At 35.1% G+C, this 20070-nt stretch overlaps 1 protein-coding gene across 2 annotated transcripts in view; it reads right to left on the reverse strand.

Annotated features, from left to right (window-relative positions):
- ROBO1 (roundabout guidance receptor 1) overlaps nt 1–20070 on the reverse strand; it is a 1146492-nt gene that overhangs the window by 87738 nt on the left and 1038684 nt on the right. For both annotated transcript variants that reach the window (XM_041735102.1, XM_041735103.1), the window contains one exon: nt 2430–2438. In XM_041735102.1, the coding sequence (XP_041591036.1) occupies nt 2430–2438 (9 nt within the window). The remainder of the gene's footprint in view (nt 1–2429; nt 2439–20070) is intronic.

Genomic DNA, 20070 nt, shown 5'->3' on the forward strand with positions numbered 1-20070 from the left:
ATTGAGTGGTTTACTCATGAATTGAGCAAACACTATCATTATCCAGGTATAATAACAGGCATGTGTATCATCGCTTGGGGATTTTCCTCCATACACATCCATACAGGAGCATTTGATTCCTTAGTTAAGGGCTGGGATAATTGAGGTAGAAATCAGATCAAGAAATTGAAAGGATTGGCTGGATAATAAACTAAATCCAGAATAGAGTTTGGTTTGTTTCAATAAAAGAAAAACAAATGATTAATTAAATGACTGGGAGAATATGACTTTCCAATATGCGGGGAATTTGAGTAGGAAAATATAAATGTTCAAACCACTCAGAGAAGTATAAACTTCGGGTGGTCTCTTTCCTAAATCTCAGAAGCATGTCTAACAACGTGTGCCAGAACCCATGTTTCTTTTATAAAATGCCAGCTCTCCTCCAACCTCAAAGACTTATTTGGGAACAAGGGATACAAACCCTTATGCTAACTACATTTATCCTGCAGCAATCTTTCCACACAGGATATCTGCCTGGAAATGAATTTACTATATTTTGCAGGCATATTCTTGAGCCAACATCAACAGTGACATCAGCTACAAGATACGTCTTAGAAACATAACTTTAAAAACCCCTTTCTACATGTATGTTAAATATTAGATATAAATATATCTCTATGAAAATTCAAGTGGATTAAATATGCCTCTATCAATCAATCTATCTATGACCATCATCTACCTTTCTAGATTGAGAAGGCCATTCATCACATCCATCTATTTGATGTTTATGATATAATGTTGGAATATTTTTCAAAGGCTACCTTTCAACTTGCTATAATTAAAAATATATAACCATGTTACTAACGTCATATATGGTCAGTGTTGAAAATTTAGAAAACTAAATAAGCAAAGAGAAAAAGAAGAGCTACCTATAATTCAACCATGCAAATTGTACAAGTGTTTTAAAATATTCTTCTATAATATCATTTCAATAACTATTTAATAATCTATATACAAATTACTTAAATCACTTCACCAAGCTATTGTTTTTAAATTGGGTTTGTTTCCAATTTTCACTATTAAAAATAATAGTGATATTAACATTCTTCCCAATTATATTCAAGATTATTTCAACTGATGCCTCCCCTACAGGGCACTTTCCTTGCTAACCTCCCATACACTGAACATTAATCTTTGCTAAACTGAGAATAGAATTGCCTACTAATTAGCCTGTTTATATTTGTGAGATTAAACATTTACTTTATATTACCTTGTCATTGATATCCTATTTGTTGTGAATATTGTATTCCTATGCTTATCTTTTTTAATTCTAAGAACTATTGATAGGCAAAAATTTTATCCATTTCTCATATATGTTGTAGATATATTTTCTCATTTTGTGGACAGTCTTACTGGTTAAGCATTTTTGGTATTCTATCAATAAAATATAGATTATATAATATATAATAAATTTTGTAAACATTCACCTCTATTTTCATCCTATATGTTTGTCTTTATTTTTTATGTTTAGAATTAATCCATATATATATATATTACATATATGATAGCATCTAGAAAGCTATATTTTTCAAATAGTCCCTTATTGCATCACCGTTAAGGAACAATCCATCCTATCTGTATTAGTATGAATACCTTTAGAATATTTGTGTAGCTCTTTAACTTAAAAAATAGGGAGCTTCTCTTAGGATCAAATTATTCCCTGGTATACCACTTAGCATCCTCATGGAAAATTCTCCAAAAATCATGTAGCATTTTTAAAGGGTATATGTACCTTCCCTAATGTATTTATCATAAGAGTACTTAGAAACTTAATGACTATTAATATAAGGACAAGTGTTTATCAGAGCAAACTTCGATAAATTTTGGAAGCATCATGCAATCATTTCTTACATAAAATGAGATGAATCTGATACACAGAAATGAAAATGAACGCATACAGCCCTATGTGCAAAGTTATTCATCAAAAGGACTTTGAATGACTATTACTAAAGGAAGTTATAAAAGCTAAGATAGACAGACATGAATTCATAAACATATTTGAGATTTAAAAAAAAACCCAAATCATTCTGTGGGCACCTATTTTTGTTTGTTTATCTTATGAAATATAAATTAAAATGGTACTTCAAGACAATATAGTCCTATCACTTATTTTATCACTCAAGTAATGAGAGAAAAAAATAAAAGGATGCAGATCACATATCATTTAATAAAACATAAAGTTAGCAACCCCATTACCTTTACTCTTTGTCACAGTTACCCATACTTCCTGCAGACTTTATTCTGTGCGGTCTGTCTTTGAGGCCAATGACAAGTGAAACATGGAGGCTGATTGGTTGAAGGACATGGAAGGGTATGGATGGAAAGGGGAAGAGAAGTTCCAGTCACAGTGACACGGTGATTAGAAGATGGCCAATAAAATGTCAACTTACCAGACCCAACTAAAACAAAAAAAAGAAAACATGAAATAAATAAAAAATAAAGAAACAGAAACGAAACAGAAAAAAGTAATAAGATTTGACTTAACAATGATATTTCTCTTAAAGTAAAATAAAGAACACATTAATATTTGGCTCATGTGGGCCATGAATGAATATTTGTTAGCATTTTAAGAATAATCATGAGTAACTTAAGAAAAATAGAAATGAATCTTAAAATCTCTACTATGATTAAATGACAGCTACAATGGATGATAGCCATACAATTATAAAACACATTTTGATGACTACATTTTGCTATAAGATGACATGGTTAGATAGCTACATACATAATGAGTTTAACCACACTATAAATCTTAACTGTTAATGTTACTTAGAATAGAAATCAAGCATCTTAATCAAAGATAAAGTAGTGTTAAATCAAACAACTCCATCATCAGATTAATTTTTAAAATGTCCATGCAACTAATGATATTCTATTAAATCTGTGTTTCTCATACTTGAATAAGCACATGGATCACCCTAAGACCTGGTTAAAATACAAATTATAACCCCATAGGTAAGAAGTGTGGCCTTTGACTTTGCATTTCTAATAAGCATTCTCAGGTACTGCTGGTCCATGACCACAGGCTGAGTAGCAAGGTTATTAAAAAGTTACACCTTTTGGATTACACCTAAATTCTTGCAGAATTTTAACTGAGAAGATGTATAGAAAAACGTAAACATATGAAAACATATAAAACTTTATAAACCTATCTAATAAAGTCATAATCATGTTACCTACTGCAAGGCTGAAACATTGGACATTTTAATATAGAAAGCTCAAGTGATACTTTATTTATTTATTTATTTATTTATTTATTTATTTATTTAAAAGATTTTATTTATTCATGAGAGAGAGAGAGAGGCAGAGACACAGGCAGAGGGAAAAGCAGGCTCCAGGCAGGGAGCCTGATGTGGGACTCGATCCCAGGCCTCCAGGATCACACCCTAGGCTGAAGGCGGCGCTAAGCCGCTGAGCCACCCGGGCTGCCCGATACATATTTTAAATACTGGAAAAAGACTGCTTTGTTTTACTCTTTTATTTATTTTTATTTTTAAAGATTTTATTTATTTTTTTATGAGACACACAGAGGCGGAGATACAGGCAGCGGGAGAAGTAGGCTTTCTGTGGGGAGCCTGATGTGGGACTTGATCCCAAGACCCCAGGATCACACCCTGAGCCAAAGGCAGATGCTCAACCACTGAGCCACTCAGGTGCCTCTGTTTGGCTCAATTTGAAGCAAAGGAAATAACTGCCAAACACAGAACTTTTTCATAATAGCCCCACGTACAGTCACAAAATATCTTATTCAAATAAATAACTCCTACATCTTAAAGCAAATCATATTAATTTAACTTGATATACATTCCTGCAGTATGCAGGAACTATGCTAAGCCCTGCTGCTGTGAGATGGTATAGTTTTAAAATAGTGACAATGCAACAATAAAACAGAACACAACAAAAGTCTTCCATCCAACTATAAACAGCCTGCCCAAGTTATTTCCCAGGTTGAACTAGAAATTACATTTCCTCAATACCTTCCACCAGGGGAAAAAAAAAACACAAAGGGCTGGGGGAAGATCAGGGGTCTGATGGGATCATGGGACATTCTGGTACAATATATGACCTGAAGTAATATTTTCTTTCTTTTTTTAAAGTGTATTTGAGAGAGAGAGAGAGAGAGAGAGAGAGAGAGAGAGAGAGAGAGAGAGAGAGAGAGAGAGAGAGAGCACAAGCAGGGGAGAGAGGCAGAGGGAGAAGCAGACTCCCCGCTGAGCCGGGAGCCCAAAGTGGGATTCAATCCCAGGACAGTGTGATCATGACCTGAGCTGAAGGCAGACACTTAACTGACTGAGCTTCCCAGGTGTCCTGAAGTAATATTTTCAAGCTCTATTTATTTTGCTTTGCTTTTGCTTTATGGGCATGCTCAGTAATCCATGTAGAAGGATAAAAATGTATGTTTTAAATAAAACACAAAATAATAAAAAATAAATGAAAAGAAATAAAATAGAGACAAAAGTTCTCTTGCCTATTGTTAACAGTATGCAAAACTTAAAGGTAACTCAGAAGCACATTTCAATTCACACGTTCCCTTCATGAGTAAAATAATTGTCTTTTTCATTCTAAAAAAAAACCCCAAACCAATCTTTTCTCAACTTACTCAGCTATGCTACCTAGACTTGAAAGCAGAGTTGGTTGAATTTGGTTACACTTTTGAATCTTTCAAGATACTGTCTTTTAAGTGGCAGGAAGAAATATTTAGAAACTACAAAAGAGAGATGCTGACAAATTGTAGCAATAGTATTTGCTTTGAAAAAAAAACAACAAAAGATAATAGAATTATCTTTTGGGATAACCTGTGAAAATAAATTTGATATTAGTTGGATACAGTGAAGACTAAGCCTTATTTAAAGTCAAGAGACTACAGGAATGATTCCTAAAGATATTCTAACCATATAATTTTTGGTACATGTAAAATTCCTGAGACATTTCAAAAATACCCAATATGTTGAAACAAGAAAATTAATAGGAACAGGTCATTTAAAATTTAAAAAGTGCCTTTTACCCTGTTTAGAGGGTTTACCAGTAATCAAGACATAGGAGTCAAATCTTTCATTAACTAAAAGCCAATGTGTTCAAGAACTTCTGGCTGATGTATTTGCATTTCATATCAATAACAAATGACAACTGGAAAATATTTCATAACATTATCTAAGAACAACATTTAACACAGAAGCTTCCAAAGCATCAGAGGTTTTTGAGAGTACCCTATCTTGCATGATCATTTAAGCTTTTAACAACCATGATTATCAGGAAATGATGCCTCTTATCTAAATGAAAACCTCGCCTGTCACAATTTAACTCCTCTTTTTGTTTATTCTAGTTTCAGTACACAAATAAATGCCATTAGTATCCTCCGTATAAAATCCTTTTACTCACTTGAAAGAAATGATCATCTTAAACTTTCTTGTCTCAAGAATAAATGATAGAAATTTCTTTAAGTTTTTAGATTTCCCCTTTTTACCATACTTCTCTCAGAGTCAGGTCAAATAATTTTCTTTCCATACAGACAGTAGGGACTTTCTATACAACAATCAGGACCCATTATCATCCAGTTAGATATGTCCAGAAAGAATCTGAGAAAAGCAGAGTAATCTGGATCATGTTCATTCATCATCCTCTGAAGTTTGTGGTTTATGGGCAGTCTCACTCCTACACTCCCCTAACTCTTGTCAACTTCTTTTCTTTCTACTTTAAAGGCTAGGAGCCCCTCTACCCCAACTCCCTTTTCTCGTTAAGAAAGAGGAAAAGCCTGTCTGTCTCCATCTCTAATAAAACAATAAAACTATAAAATGGTAGTGCTGGAAGTGACCTTAGAACTTATCAGTCTAATTCTATCCTTCTTGCATGAGAAAATGGGAACCTAAATTGTTCAATAACTTTCTCAAGGTCACAGACGACTAACCAAGACTGCCTTTTTGACTAAATTCAAGTCTCTAATAAATTTTTCTACTTGTTAACCAGTTTAGGGAGAACCATATGCAACAGGACATAAAGTGTATTTGGTTTTACATTTAAACTGTCATAAATGTTAACCTAAAATCACCACCATTAAAATAATTACTATAAAAACTTTCTAAAATAATTGCTCAGGATACTAAGAAAAATCTTTTAAAAATAATTAGCTATAGTTTTAAAAAGACATGGAAAACTAACAGATAAGACAGTAGGCTTAAAACCTCCTAACAAGTTCACCTTTTTAGACAAAAAACGCAATGTGATTAATTTTTAAAGGTGAACCAATTTTCATCATTTCATCACTTACATCATTATAAGCTGGATAATACTCGTTTGAAAGGTAAGAACAAATCATATTTCTACACAATTACTTTAATAGTAAATATGTTACACAGGAACTAAAATAAACTCAAAAAGTAAACGTACCTTTTTAAGAGATTAAAAAGTTTTAAGAGATTAAAACTTTCTATTTTGTTAACATGGTAGCATTATGCAGATTACAGTAACATCCCTAATTTTTTTTCTCAATTTGAGAGAGTTTAGAAAGAAGTGAGAGATTAGAGAATTTGCCACAATGCTGAGTTTGTATCAAAAACACACTGCTTTCACTTAGATTATATTATTTTGGTGGGGTGGAGGGGAGTTACAGAAAGTCTAAACATATATATAAATACATATATACTACACACACACACACACACATATATATATACTATATAATTTGTTTATGTAATTATAAAACTCTAGTTCCTGTATTGAGTGTAATAAAAGGAAAAGGACAGCTTTCTCTAAAATATTTGGAGACATACAAGTACTACATGTTTGGATGATACTTTTTTTAAAAAGTTTAAAATGGAAAAAATTTAGCCTTTCCCTTTCTCCCTCCTTCCCTCCCTTCCTTTCTCTCTTTTTTCCTTCTTTCCTCCCTCCCCACACACTCACTCTCACACATACATGCTCACACACTTAGAATAAAGAGACTTTTTTCCTCTTTTGAATGTGACATCAACAGGCCCCCAGTTGTTTAACAACTTTAAAATATTCTAAGAATATACATTGTTCAGACAATATCTTTAGGTATAAATAAGGAGCTAAGAGAAGCAAAAATGGATGGGAGCAAAGAAGGAAGGAAGGAAAGAAGGGAGGAAGGAAGGAGGGAGGGAGAGAGGGAAGCTCTCTTCTATCTGCTTGTCAAATACAGGAGACAAGAGTCAGAATGATGATAAATGTCTAAAAAAAATATACAGAAGCTAGAGAAAGAGGCCTTTTTTGGGGGGGGTTCTGAGAAAATAAGGTAGCTGTACAAATACTTAAGTCTTCAGATTAGGCCTAATAAATACTGGGAGCAGCCAATCTTGATAACTACTTAGGCCAGAAGAGAAGATAATGGCCTAAATAATAGCATGAGTGACTTAGGGAAAGTACAGAAAAGAAGCAGTTAACAGTAAAGGTCACTGAACCATGAATTGGTTGCCAACTGTGATGTCTCCAGAGGTCTTTAAAATGGGATTTATTTCCATTTGGCCACAACAGTTTAGCTATAACCCTGTCTGGTAAAGGAATAGAGTAGCTGATTCTTAAAGTGCTTTGTGCGCTATGATTTTAAGAATATGGAAATTCAGAGGCAAAGCAGGACAGTGGATGTATCTTTCTGGGAAATATTCCCAGTATTTTCCCTTCAGATTATGTATATATAAACATATACTCTACTAGAAAATATCCTCAAAAATATCCTTTTAAGTTAATATTACCTCAAGTTGATGAAGTTTATACATAGCTCATGATAAAAAAGAAGATATCAAAGAATTCCAAGAAAATATTCGCACAATTACTACAACAATATGATTAAAATTTGGATATTTTCACACCAAGATTTCAAGTTTTGAAGAATAATGGCAAATACATTCAAGTTTATCCTTATAACTTAAATAAAGCATATGATTCTTCACTGTTAACCATGGGCAATATAATTATTTTGAAATATAATGACAGAAGACGGCCACTACAGTATGTGAGTCTAAAATAATTTATGTATTCTAAACTCCTAGAATGACTCTATTGGCAAGATTTCATAGTTAAGCAAATTTATCTATGGTAAAACCAATCCTATTATTAAATATCAGAGAATAACAGCTTTATTGAATGTGCTATGGATGCAATCACCATGACTATGGAATTCTGCTAATTCACAGATATTAGTTTTCATTACTAGTAACTAACTTCTAATGATCTTTAAATTAATGTGATTTTTTTTCATTCTCGTATCGTTTTTTTTTCATTGAATAGCAGGGTTCAATTAATAAATCTGACAGACTAGCTTGTAAACACCCCATTCCAGTAGAAGGTGAATGAAGTAAAATAGTGAGTTACATGACTCTTTTGAGAAGAAATACATTTTTATTAAAACAGAGGAACACATATTTTCAAGTAGTAATACTACCTACGTTTGAACTGACTGAATTATAGTCACTGTTATGCCGGAGAAATTATATGCATACATACTCATGAATGATAATATCTCTAACAATTAAAAACACTTAAGATTTTTTTAATACTAGGTGTGATTTCTTTGGAGGTAAAGACAGAGCTTAACTTAAAAGCCTGTCATTATGCCTTTCAATTTCTCAGACATAAAAATAGAATGATTAAGAGGGGCACTTTTAGAATATATTCAATAGATACATAAAATACTATGAACTTTTCCCCTCCAGTCAAACATTTCACATTATTTGTGGATCACTGGTTCTGGAGATAATTTGGTTGTCACAACTGAAGGGGGATGCTACTGGCATCTAGTGGAAAGAGGCCTAGGAGGCTGATAAACATCCTACAACCCACAAGACAGCTCCCCAAAACAAAGAAGGGTCCAAACCCACATGTTAAAAGAGCCAGGACTGAGAAACATTGCTATAGATTATCTGTTCCATTGCGAGTTTAAGAGAATAGTAATGGCTAATTATTTTCCCACAAATATACACAAAGTAATTTGCACAATGCCTAATGTATCATAGATACTCAGAAAAAGTTGATATTTTTCTCCTTTTCCTTCCACTTCTAAAAAAGGCTTCACTTTCCTTTTTAAAAAATATTTTTTATTTATTTATGTGAGAGAGTGTGCATGAATGGGAGGGGGGCAGAGGGAGAGAGAAAGAAAGAAGCAGACTCCCTGCTGAACATGGGGCTTCACGTGGGGCTGGACCCAGGGCTGGATCCCAGGACCCTGAGATGACCCATTCTGAAAGTAGGTGCAACTTAGCTATTGTCTACTAAAGAGTCTGAGATTGAAGTGCAACTACCCGGCAATCTATGACCATGTGTGTGCCAGCTGACATAGGACTCAGGATCATAATTTTGAGGTTAATATTCCCTAGATCAATTTAGAAAGCCAGAAACCTAGATCTTTCTTCTCTCTCCTCCTTGAAATGTACAATTCATTACCAAATGCCATAGCTTTTATTTCTGAACTATTTGTGTATTCCATTTCCCTCTTTCTAGCTCTACTGCCACCACTCTGGCTCAAGTTATCCAACAGTGCTCAATTGAACTACTGCTTTGCTTCTTACCAATTCAATTTCATGATATGGCCAAAGTGCTTAAAAACAAAACCAAAGTAAACTAACCTGATTATAGATGTTTGTGCTTAAAATCTTTCAATATGGTTTCATTGTTCTTCAAATAGAGACCAAAGTCCTTAACATGGCCTTGCTATGTGACTCTTCGGTGTCTTCTTGTATTGCCTGTCCCCTCTCATCTCCCTAACTTAGCTCCATTGGCCGTTTTTTTGTCCTTGAGTTTACCACATTTCAGCTCGAAAGACAGATCTTCAAGTAATTCCCCCTAAATTTGACACTAAATCTTATCAGAAGGCCATATATATTCTCATAGCAACCTTAATTTTCCTCCTACAGCACTTATTATAGCTTAAAATTACACATTTCTCTAATTATTCTCTAAACGTCTATCTCCCAAACTAGACTATAAACTCATAAGAGTAAAGATTTAACTATTTGCCATTATTTCTCTAGAATTTACCAAGTTGAAAATGTTATTGACCTTGTAAATATCTGTTTATCTCTTAAACAAATGAGAATAATGTTCCCATTGTGTATCTGAAAGTACTTTTGCCCTCCCTGGCATATATACATCTTTACAAATCCACACTCTACATTTTGCTAGTACTGTTGTTACTTGTGTACATCTCTCTCCTTCATTAGCTGTACTAAGCTCCATGAAGGCGGGATCCAGGTCTTCTTTATCTCTGCATCCTTTACAGCATCCAGCATACTGATTTGTATGTGAGCAATTGCTCCAGAACTTGTTTATTAGAAAATCTGGAAGCCTACTTTCAAATGTTATATTTCATACACTTATAGAGTCTAGAATAGAGGTATATAATGATAAAAAAAAATGTAAAGATAAAATTACTCAACTGAGCAGATCAAGATCCTCTCCAGAATTAGTTAGGTCTATCCTGCATAAATCACATATTTTTTCTACATCTTAGTTAAATAAAGAGCCATCAGTATTAGCTAACTATGTGTCATTTCATACACCAGAAACCCTCCCAGCAACTCAGTAGGAAAATGTCTAATATGCCAACTTGCAAAGGGAGGGAAGTGAAGATTAAGTAACTATCTTTTCCTTTTTTTAAAAGATTAGGTAATTTTCTTAAGGTCATACATTAGGTAAAAAGTGGAAGTTTGGAATTCAGGTCTGTCCAGCTCTTAAAATCCTTACTCTTTTTGTTGCATTGTATGGTTTCTGCATTAAAAGAGTTAAGCTTTATTCTAATGTAACTTTAGTTCTGTTTTGGCTTCATGACCTAAACCAAATAACTTTTGGTACAAAATTATTTACAAAGGAAATCATCAAAAAAAGAAAAGGCAACTACTGAAGGGGGTCGGGAATACTCGCAAATCATATACCTGATAAAGGGGTGGATTAATTTCCAAAATATATAAAGAATTTATACAACTCAATAGAAAAAAAACAATCCAATTAAAAAATGGGCAGAACTGAATAGACATTTTTCTAAAGAAGACCTACAGATGGCAAACAGACACCTGCAAATATACTCAACATCACACTTCACCAGGGAAAAGCAAATCCACACCACAATGAGATATCACCTCATCTTATTAAAATGATTATCAAAAAGACAACAGTAACAAGTGATGGAGAGGGTGTAAAGAAAAGGGAACCCTTGTGCACAGTTGGTGGGAATGCAAACTGGTGCAGCCACTATGTCAAACAGTATAGAGGTTCCTCAAAAAATTAAAAATAGAACTACTATATGTACAGCAATTCCACTTCTGGGCATTTACTCAAAAAAAAAAACCCCAAAACACTAATTTGAAAATATATATGCACCCCCATGTTCATTGGCACCTTATTTACAATAGACAAGATATGGAAATAACCTAGGAGACCAGTATGAATAAACTGTGGTATATATAGAATGGAGTAATTATTCAGCCATTGGAAAAAAAAAAAAAGGAGAAGAAGAACGAAATCCTGTCATGTGAGTCACCATGGATGGATGAGTGAGGGCATTATGCTAAGTGAAATAAGTCAGAGAAAACAAGACAAATACTCTATAATCTTACTTATACATGGAATTTAAAACAAATAAACATACCAACAAAATATACCAAGCTCATAGACACAGAAACTAGATTGGTGGTTGCCTGAGGCAGGAGGAAAAGGTAGGCAAAAAAGGTGAAGGGCATCAAAAGGTATAAATTTCTGTAAGATAAAGAAGTCATAAGGATGTAATATACAGCATGCCAATAATAGTTAATAATACTGCATATTTAAAAGTCGCTAAGAGAATAAATCTTAAAAGTCTTCATTACAAGAAAATTTTATTATGTATTAATAATAATAATAAACATATGCCATTATGTATGGTGATAAATATTAACTGGACTTCTCATGGTGATCATTTTGCAATATTTACAAACATCAAATCATGTTGTATATCTGACACTACCATGTCATATGTCAATGGTACTCTAAAATTTTTTAAATGCACAATTCATGTATTAAGGTATTTTTTATTTTATTTTTTATTTTTTTATTTTTTTATTTATCTATGATAGTCACAGAGAGAGAGAGAGAGGCAGAGACACAGGCGGAGGGAGAAGCAGGCTCCATGCACCGGGAGCCCGATGTGGGATTCGATCCCGGGTCTCCAGGATCGCGCCCTGGGCCAAAGGCAGGCGCCAAACCGCTGCGCCACCCAGGGATCCCATATTAAGGTATTAAATTAACATGAATATATAATTATTCTCATATTTTATATTATCATAGAAAAACAATGTCAAAACAGCCAATTTTGTCTCTGAAAAGTGATGTGATGCAATCTTTTAGGAAGACCATAGTCAAGCATCAAATGCACATGCTCACACTCTGCTATATGATATAAAGATATCTCTTATCTCAGTCCCCTCATCTGTAAAACGGACCTAAAGTAAATGATTTGTAAGCCCCCATCCATGTCTCACATTCAAAATCTTTTCAATTGGGTACAGAAATAATATAATTTAACATTTATTCCCAAGAAACTTAAGGCCAAAATTACCTATTATAAATCTTATTTATTTACTTATTTTTTAAAATTTTATTTACTTATGAGAGAAAGAGAGAGATAGATAGAGAAAGAGCAAGCATGAGCAGGGGCAGAAGAAGAGGGAGAAACAGACTTCAGGCTGAGCAGGGAGCCTGACCCAGCGCTGGGATCATGACCTGAGTCAAAGGCAGACAGACACTTAACTGGCTGAGCCACTCAGGCCCCCCTGTTATCAATTATTTCAGTAATTTAGTACATTTTAGGGGAATAAAAAGCATAAGGAAAAACCTAAGAAGACAACTCATCTATTTACTAATGACCTAAAAGTATACTGAAATGGCTATTCCACCATCCACAAAGTTAACTTTAAAAGCACCTTTTTAAAATGGCCATATCTATCAGTTTTAATTGTACAGTGCTCTAAATTCTCTCCAAATAACATTGACCACACAAAATAAATGTCCTAAAGCTAAAGCTCACTTTAACAACCATTTATGGATTTTCCTACCCTCATAAATCTGTTATAAAGCAATTACTCAGCTGTATTTTGTCTTATACCTATTTGAGTATTTTTCTACAGGTGTGTTTTTACTGGCACATTATTTATCAAGTCCTGAGAATAATAGTTTAAAAGCAAATTAAAGTGCTCATGGTATTTTAATCAGTTTTGCAAACTCCAGGCATGTATTATAAAGTAGCAACTTCCAATTTATACAAATCTTTAAAAACAATAAAATAAAAGGCAGCCTACTATATATTCAAATAAGATTTAAAGGACACCAGCTGCCACATAATTGTAAAGTGTAATGATTCTAATGATGATCTTGATGTTTGAAATACGCTAGAATGATTTGTGAATCTACAAGAATGAATACTGTTGAGCATAATTAATGCTGTGTATATCTATAAAATATTTACTATGGTAGCAAATAAAAAATCAACAACATGTGCAAAAAAGTTAAATTTTCAGTGATTTTGCATATTTAATTTATCACTGGGTTCATCATTTTTTTAAAAAAGGGGGCCCTTAGTGTCAAAGAGTCTACTATCTATTCTCTTGATGAGTATTCTCTTTTAAACAAGAATTATCTCATTTTATGTCCTAATAGTTCTAGGTAAAATAGAATATATCAATGTGAATTGACTTACAATTCACATAATTGACTTACAATTAATTATTTAACATTAAGTGATACACAGTATCACACAATAATTCCATGTCTTCAAGTTCTGTGAGATTGTTAGCAATGAATCTAATGTTTTAATAAAATGAGCTACCACTCAATGGCGAGAGCAAAAAATTATTTCTCTAAATTTCATTTTCAGAGAGAGCAATTCAGACGGTATAGAGTGACCCAATTCTATTACATATTTCCAAACTGATGCCATTATTTCAGAATGTACGCTGCTAAAGAGAGTTGCTAAGTTTTATATCTATGTAACTGAGGGACGAGAAAAACCTCACCAACTGATATGTAGATGAATAATCACAGTAAGGCCCAGAAGATAATGGAGGGCCCATGCTATGCTATTTGCTAGTGTGGTGCTGTGTCATTATTTGTTACAGAGTCATCATATGTATCAATTATTTCTTGAACCTAACTGCTGTACTTATTTCCTCAAATACTCACTTGGCACACACATTCAGAGTTTCAAATTCTCTGTAGGAAGGCCTTATAGTGAATGCTTTTTCTTCAGGTTAATGTTTAGATTTTATATCAGTTTGTTTGACATAACTGAGACCAACCCAAAATTTCATGAGTAAATGAAAGAAATCAAGAGAATGTCATATCCTCCACAGTCATTAGAGTTAAAATGACTACTTCTGAAAGGCTATGAGAATACAAGAAGTTCTTTACTTTATCCTTCCTACAAAAAAAAAAAAAAAAAAAGGAAAAGAATCATAGGCCATAATGTTGCTGGGTCTCAATCAAATCCAACAGCATAAAAAAACCAGCAGGAGTAGTGCTCGGCATCCTATTTACACCACTGGATCAGAACAGCTAGGAGAGGGAGCCATTCTCACAAATCACTCTCTTGTTAAATTCTGTAGTGAGACTTCATTAAACCTCTTGGCTGATGGCATTTTACTTTTAGCCTGTCCACAAAGAGCTCATCTGGCAATACTGATTCTTCAAAAGTCTCCACTTACACTTTGTCTTTCTTGGGATTGCATTTTATAATTGCAAATCTCTTTTTTCTCACCAGCTCCTCAAATCTTCTGTAGGTTTTTAAAAATCATTATTTTAACTACAAAACACACAACAACAACAAATCACAAAACACCATGACAAATCCTGTAAGGGAGGCGTTTTGAGTAAGACTTTTGACTGAAGCAGTAAAAGTAACAATACACACAGACAGGAGGAGATGGTAAATAAATATGACATTGTGATATGTGTTTTTTATATCTGTGTTATATAAACGTATACATACACACACACACACATACAGACACACACACACATACAGACACACACACACACACACACACACATTTATGTTCCCCAAGCCCTGAAGTACTATTTACTACAGTACTACTGATTTTACTGGACCTCTGTGGATTACTGCCATCTGACATGAAGAATCATTCCCCAAAGAACCAGTCTGTTATACCTTGTCTGGCAAACATGTCACACACTATCAAGGTTCTCAAAGGCATCAAGTAAAGCTTTGGGGGTCTTATAATACGCGTTTCATCAAAATGTTGATGAACCCGCAGTTCTTAACCAGGATCTTGGATTATTGTAAACCTAACTTGAACCTGCGAAAAGGCCCCCTGACACTATTAGTTTTGGCTTTGACTCAAATAACCACGTTAATGGTCAGAAACAATGTACTATTATACTGCCAGCTTTTCTGAAATCAGCAATTTAAGCAAACTGTTCCAACACATGATTTAAATGAAGTCTACATCAAAGAAGGTAAATTTAGGACTGAAAGGTCCAGTTTTTTCTCTCATTACTTCTTTTATGCCTAGATATCATACGAGCTCTAAAAAGTCATATGACTTGAACAAAAAGATCTTGTATGCTGATAGAAAGCTAAACATAGTGAACCCTATTTAAGGAAACCATAAATTTACAAAATAGGCCTTTTCCCCCCAGAGTTTGTTTTTGAATGCAAGTTTATGAAAGCTAATCCCCTAATACCACAGAAAGCTATATTGTTTTACTTTACCTACATTTTAATTTTACATTCTGAAATAATTATCTAATGGTCCACTAGAAAAATGTGACATATACACAGTATGTTACATTGTGTGAGATTAATAGGTGGTTCGGCTAGCTTCAAACTTGTTATTTCACATCTCAGAAAGTGGTGAAGTGCACAGATGTACGGAAAGGCACATTACTTTTAATGAAATATGACTTCTGATCTATTGTCAAAGAGGGAGGGAGAGAAAGAGACAGACAGAGGGAGACAGAGGGAGAGACAGAGGGAGGTTGAAGAGAGGCAGCTAGAGAGGGAAAGAGAGAGAGAATCCTAAGCCGACTCCCCACTGAACACAGAGCCCGATGTGGGCCTCGATCCCACAACTCATGAGATCATGATCTGAGCCAAAATCATGAATCATGCAAATGCCTAAGCCACCCAGATGCCCCCCTAAATTAACATGTTTTAAGCACAATTATAGAAGCCTTGATAGTCACTGTTTATTGAAAAGTGTTTATTGCATGACTATGTAAACTATTTTAGGAGATGCATACATGACTCAGACTTTAACCCTTTCACGCAGCTAGTGATGCACAGCTAAGAGTACTGAAGCTACATTAATTTTTTATTCTGACATATACAAAGATACAACCCTGAAGTGACCCCCTCATCCTCCTTCTTCATAGCACTTTCATTCCTTCTACTTTTATTGAACATTTAAATGCTTCACACAATGTGCTAAGCATTTTTTACTTATTTATTTAATTTATTTTTAAAGATTTATTTATTCATGAGACACACACAGAGAAAGAGAGAGAGAGAGAAGGAGAGACAACAGGCAGAGAGAGAGGCAGAGACACAGGCAGAGGGAGAAACAGGCTCCATGCAGGAAGCCTGACGTGGGACTTGATCCCAGGTCTCCAGGATCAGGCCCTGGGCTGAAGGCGGCGCTAAACCGCTGAGCCACCTGGGCTGCCCAGCATTTTATATTTATTAGCTCATTTAATCCCCACAACAATCCTGTGAGGGAGACATTTCACCCTCATTTTACTAATAAGAAAAATGAGAATCGAAGATTTAATAGCTTGCACATTCAGCATTTAAATCCAAGTGAGTCTGTCAGAAAAGACTGTGCTATTAATTCTACTCTATAGAATGTTTCCTAAGAGTAGCAGGAAAAAAAAAAAGATGTCTCCCTAAAAGACTTTCCAAAGAAATAATGACTAATTTTCAAAGGTAGATCGCAAAACTAAGGAGCCACAGGAAATTATCTTTGCAGAAAAAGAAAACGCTGATCAAACTACATTATTCAGTGATCAAAACACTCAAATCTTTATGGACAAAATAAATATTACTGAGAATCTGATGAAATTTTAATTGTTTTGGAAGGAGCTGATCAGAAAAATAATCATAACAATAATTGCTCTTGCATAAGCACATCATAATCCTCAAACCACTTTTATGAGGATATAAATATTGTGTTAATTCTCTTATTCTATTTCCTATGAGCTCGTGGATGTCTACATTACATGTACATTATTTTTCAACAGATAAGAACACTGAAACTCAGACAAGATGACTGGCTTGTCCAGGATTCCACAGCTGGTCTGTATCAGGGCAGCCCTTGATTCACCCACACAGAAAATGTTACCTGAACACCAAGGATGTCCCAGAGACTGACAAAGCAAGGCAAAAAAAAAAAAATGTTCCCCTAAGGAACCCAGAGTCAAGTGGGGCGGACACTAAAATGCAGGAAGGGCAGTAAACAGCACCCAATGGGTAAATGAATGGGGGAATCCCCAACCTGCTCTTGGATGAGGACTGTGTGCCAGGCTTCCTTTGAGGATGCTTCCCTGAGCTGAGTCTAGGAAGAAGCAATTAGCAAGCAGAAGACAGGACAAATGGGGGGCAGGACATTTCAGACCAAGGGGCCAACATAAAGAAAAGCCCAAAGATAAGCTACATGGTAGTATTGCATGAACAGATATGTATATCCAAACCATACAGTGGTACTGCACTACAGCGAGTAGTGAAAGGGTACTGAGTGGCTGGGAGGAGCTCTATTAAGCACCTTAGCCCAGAGAGATGGGAACCATGACAACGTTCAGATTTGTGTTTTAGGCAGAATGAACCTGTTGTGTGGACAATGGATTCTATCAGACAAGACAGAGGCAAGGAAACTGGTTAGAGACTGACAGCCTGAAAGAAAGCAGTGAGGCAAGGGCAAGAGAGGTGGGGGGAGGATTAAGAGATATTTAAAAGACAAAAATAAGTAGGATTTTGTGACAACTGACATGAGAGAAGTGCAAGAAACAAGCATGGCCCCTACTACCCAAGCCATCTCCTGATGATGTATCTGTGGGTTGCCCTGCTCTCCACTAATGTGGAGAAGATGAGAGATTTCAGTGTCTGCCTCCTAGTCTGCTACCATTTTTACTGCATCGCTATTATTTCCTGTGAATTAATATTCACTCTCTGGGTTAGCAGAAACCTAAAAGCTTGGACAAACCTCCAACAGCTGCTTCCTTTTTTACTGAAAGTTATAACTGCCATTCAACTCCTAGTTTGCTGGGACATTAAGGAGAGGTCAATCAGAAACTGCAGTGCCTGAGACATCACAGCAAAGCAGCCTGTTCCCAACATGTGGTTCACTAGCAGCAAGGAGAGAGGCTCTAGGAAACACCCCATTAGTAGCAATTAAGTCAGCCAAAAGACAGTGCTTTTTTTTTTTTTTTCTGCCTTTGTGTCTTCTTGGTCTCATGTCAATCTCAGACTTTGAGGCTTAGCCTTCCAGAAGCTGTCAGTGGCTAATCAATCCTAATGAGGAAGCACTCTGTTCCTCCACTGCATAGTAGGCATAAATACTTATGGGAAGCACCAGACAAAACAACAATTCTTCAGAACAGAATAGAATGCACATCCTCTTGATGATTCATCTGAACATTCCTATTACGTGCCAACAATAAATTTAAGGAGATAGTGACATCGTTCATGATACCATATGTTATAACTAAAAAAATAAAACAGGTGATGAAATTGAGAGAACAGAGTAATTTTACATCAAAGAAAGAAAAATAGACGAGCACTTATCAGAAAGGAGCTGGGATTTCACAGAAATCCCACTCATCTGGTAAGAGAGCATCACCTGGCTTAGAGATGTTTGGTATCTGCCTTTTTCTTTTAACAGAGCTGTTTGCGGAAAGGGCAGAAAAGCAACTATTTCTTGAGCTCCAAAGAATAACTGGTCCTTCCAAGCGGCCTGCAGAGGGGTGCAGTGAGGTGTGAACTAAGATCTAAATGTCCAGCTTCCTGTGTCGGACCAGCCTGGCACTTAGGGCTGAGGAAATGAGAGGTCTAAATGTCTTTTTAGTTCCTATTGTAAGCGAGACAAACAAAAAGTGGGATTAGATTTTCTTAATGGTTCAACTCAGCCAAAAGAAAATGTGATGGCTTGGGGAATGGCTGGGGTATGGAAATCTGTCTTCAGTCTGGTTTCCTATAACAGACATAGTGACGGGAACATGATCATTCTGGTGACAGAGTCACAAATTCACTTTGGAAATAAAATTGTGACAGTAATAATAGCTGCTTTATCTGTAAAGTTGCAAAGGGAGTAGAAAGATTAATAACACCCTCAAGTTTGCCTTGGTTAAGCCATGAGGATCACTGAAGCAAAGAAGCATTCGGCTCAGAGGCAGCGTGTAGACTTGGGAATGGGAGAAATTCGGGGTTTAAATTCTCCTCTCCGTGACCTCATGCTCCACCTTCCCTTCTGGAGAGCACTTCTCAAAAATGGAAAATTTTAAAAAGCTATCAACAGGGCTTTCATCATAAATACATAATCACTCATTTCAAAGGGTTTGTTGTTAATGCCATAATAAATAAAATTATTTTTCTTCCTTTATTTTTCGTTTAGTGCTTTGAAGCTACATCCGTCATGCTTTTCCTAAAGGCTAATTTCAACCAAAGGAAAACAAAACAAAACAAAACAAAATCCCTCACTTTTTAAATTCACCATCAACCGGTTCACAAATATAAACCAGTCAAAAATTTGAGTTAGCTAGCATATGATTCTAAGAAGAACTTCAAGGTCCACCTGGCAAACATCTAATAAAGGCCAAACAGGTTTAGATTACGATAGTAAAATAGTATGAAACAAACCTGTGACCATTCTCAGAACACCAAGCAGAGGCATAAATTCCAGCAGTTTCAATGGCACACTGTTTAAAACCCTGGCAGAGAGCCTTCTATGCATCTATTTTGTTCTGGTTAGATTTTATATTTTATAGGTATGTCACAACCTATAAAATGGTTATAAATACCACAGTATATTTCTTGTGCCTTAA

The sequence above is a fragment of the Vulpes lagopus genome, chromosome 20, assembly GCF_018345385.1.
Source record: "Vulpes lagopus strain Blue_001 chromosome 20, ASM1834538v1, whole genome shotgun sequence".
NCBI lineage: Eukaryota > Metazoa > Chordata > Mammalia > Carnivora > Canidae > Vulpes > Vulpes lagopus.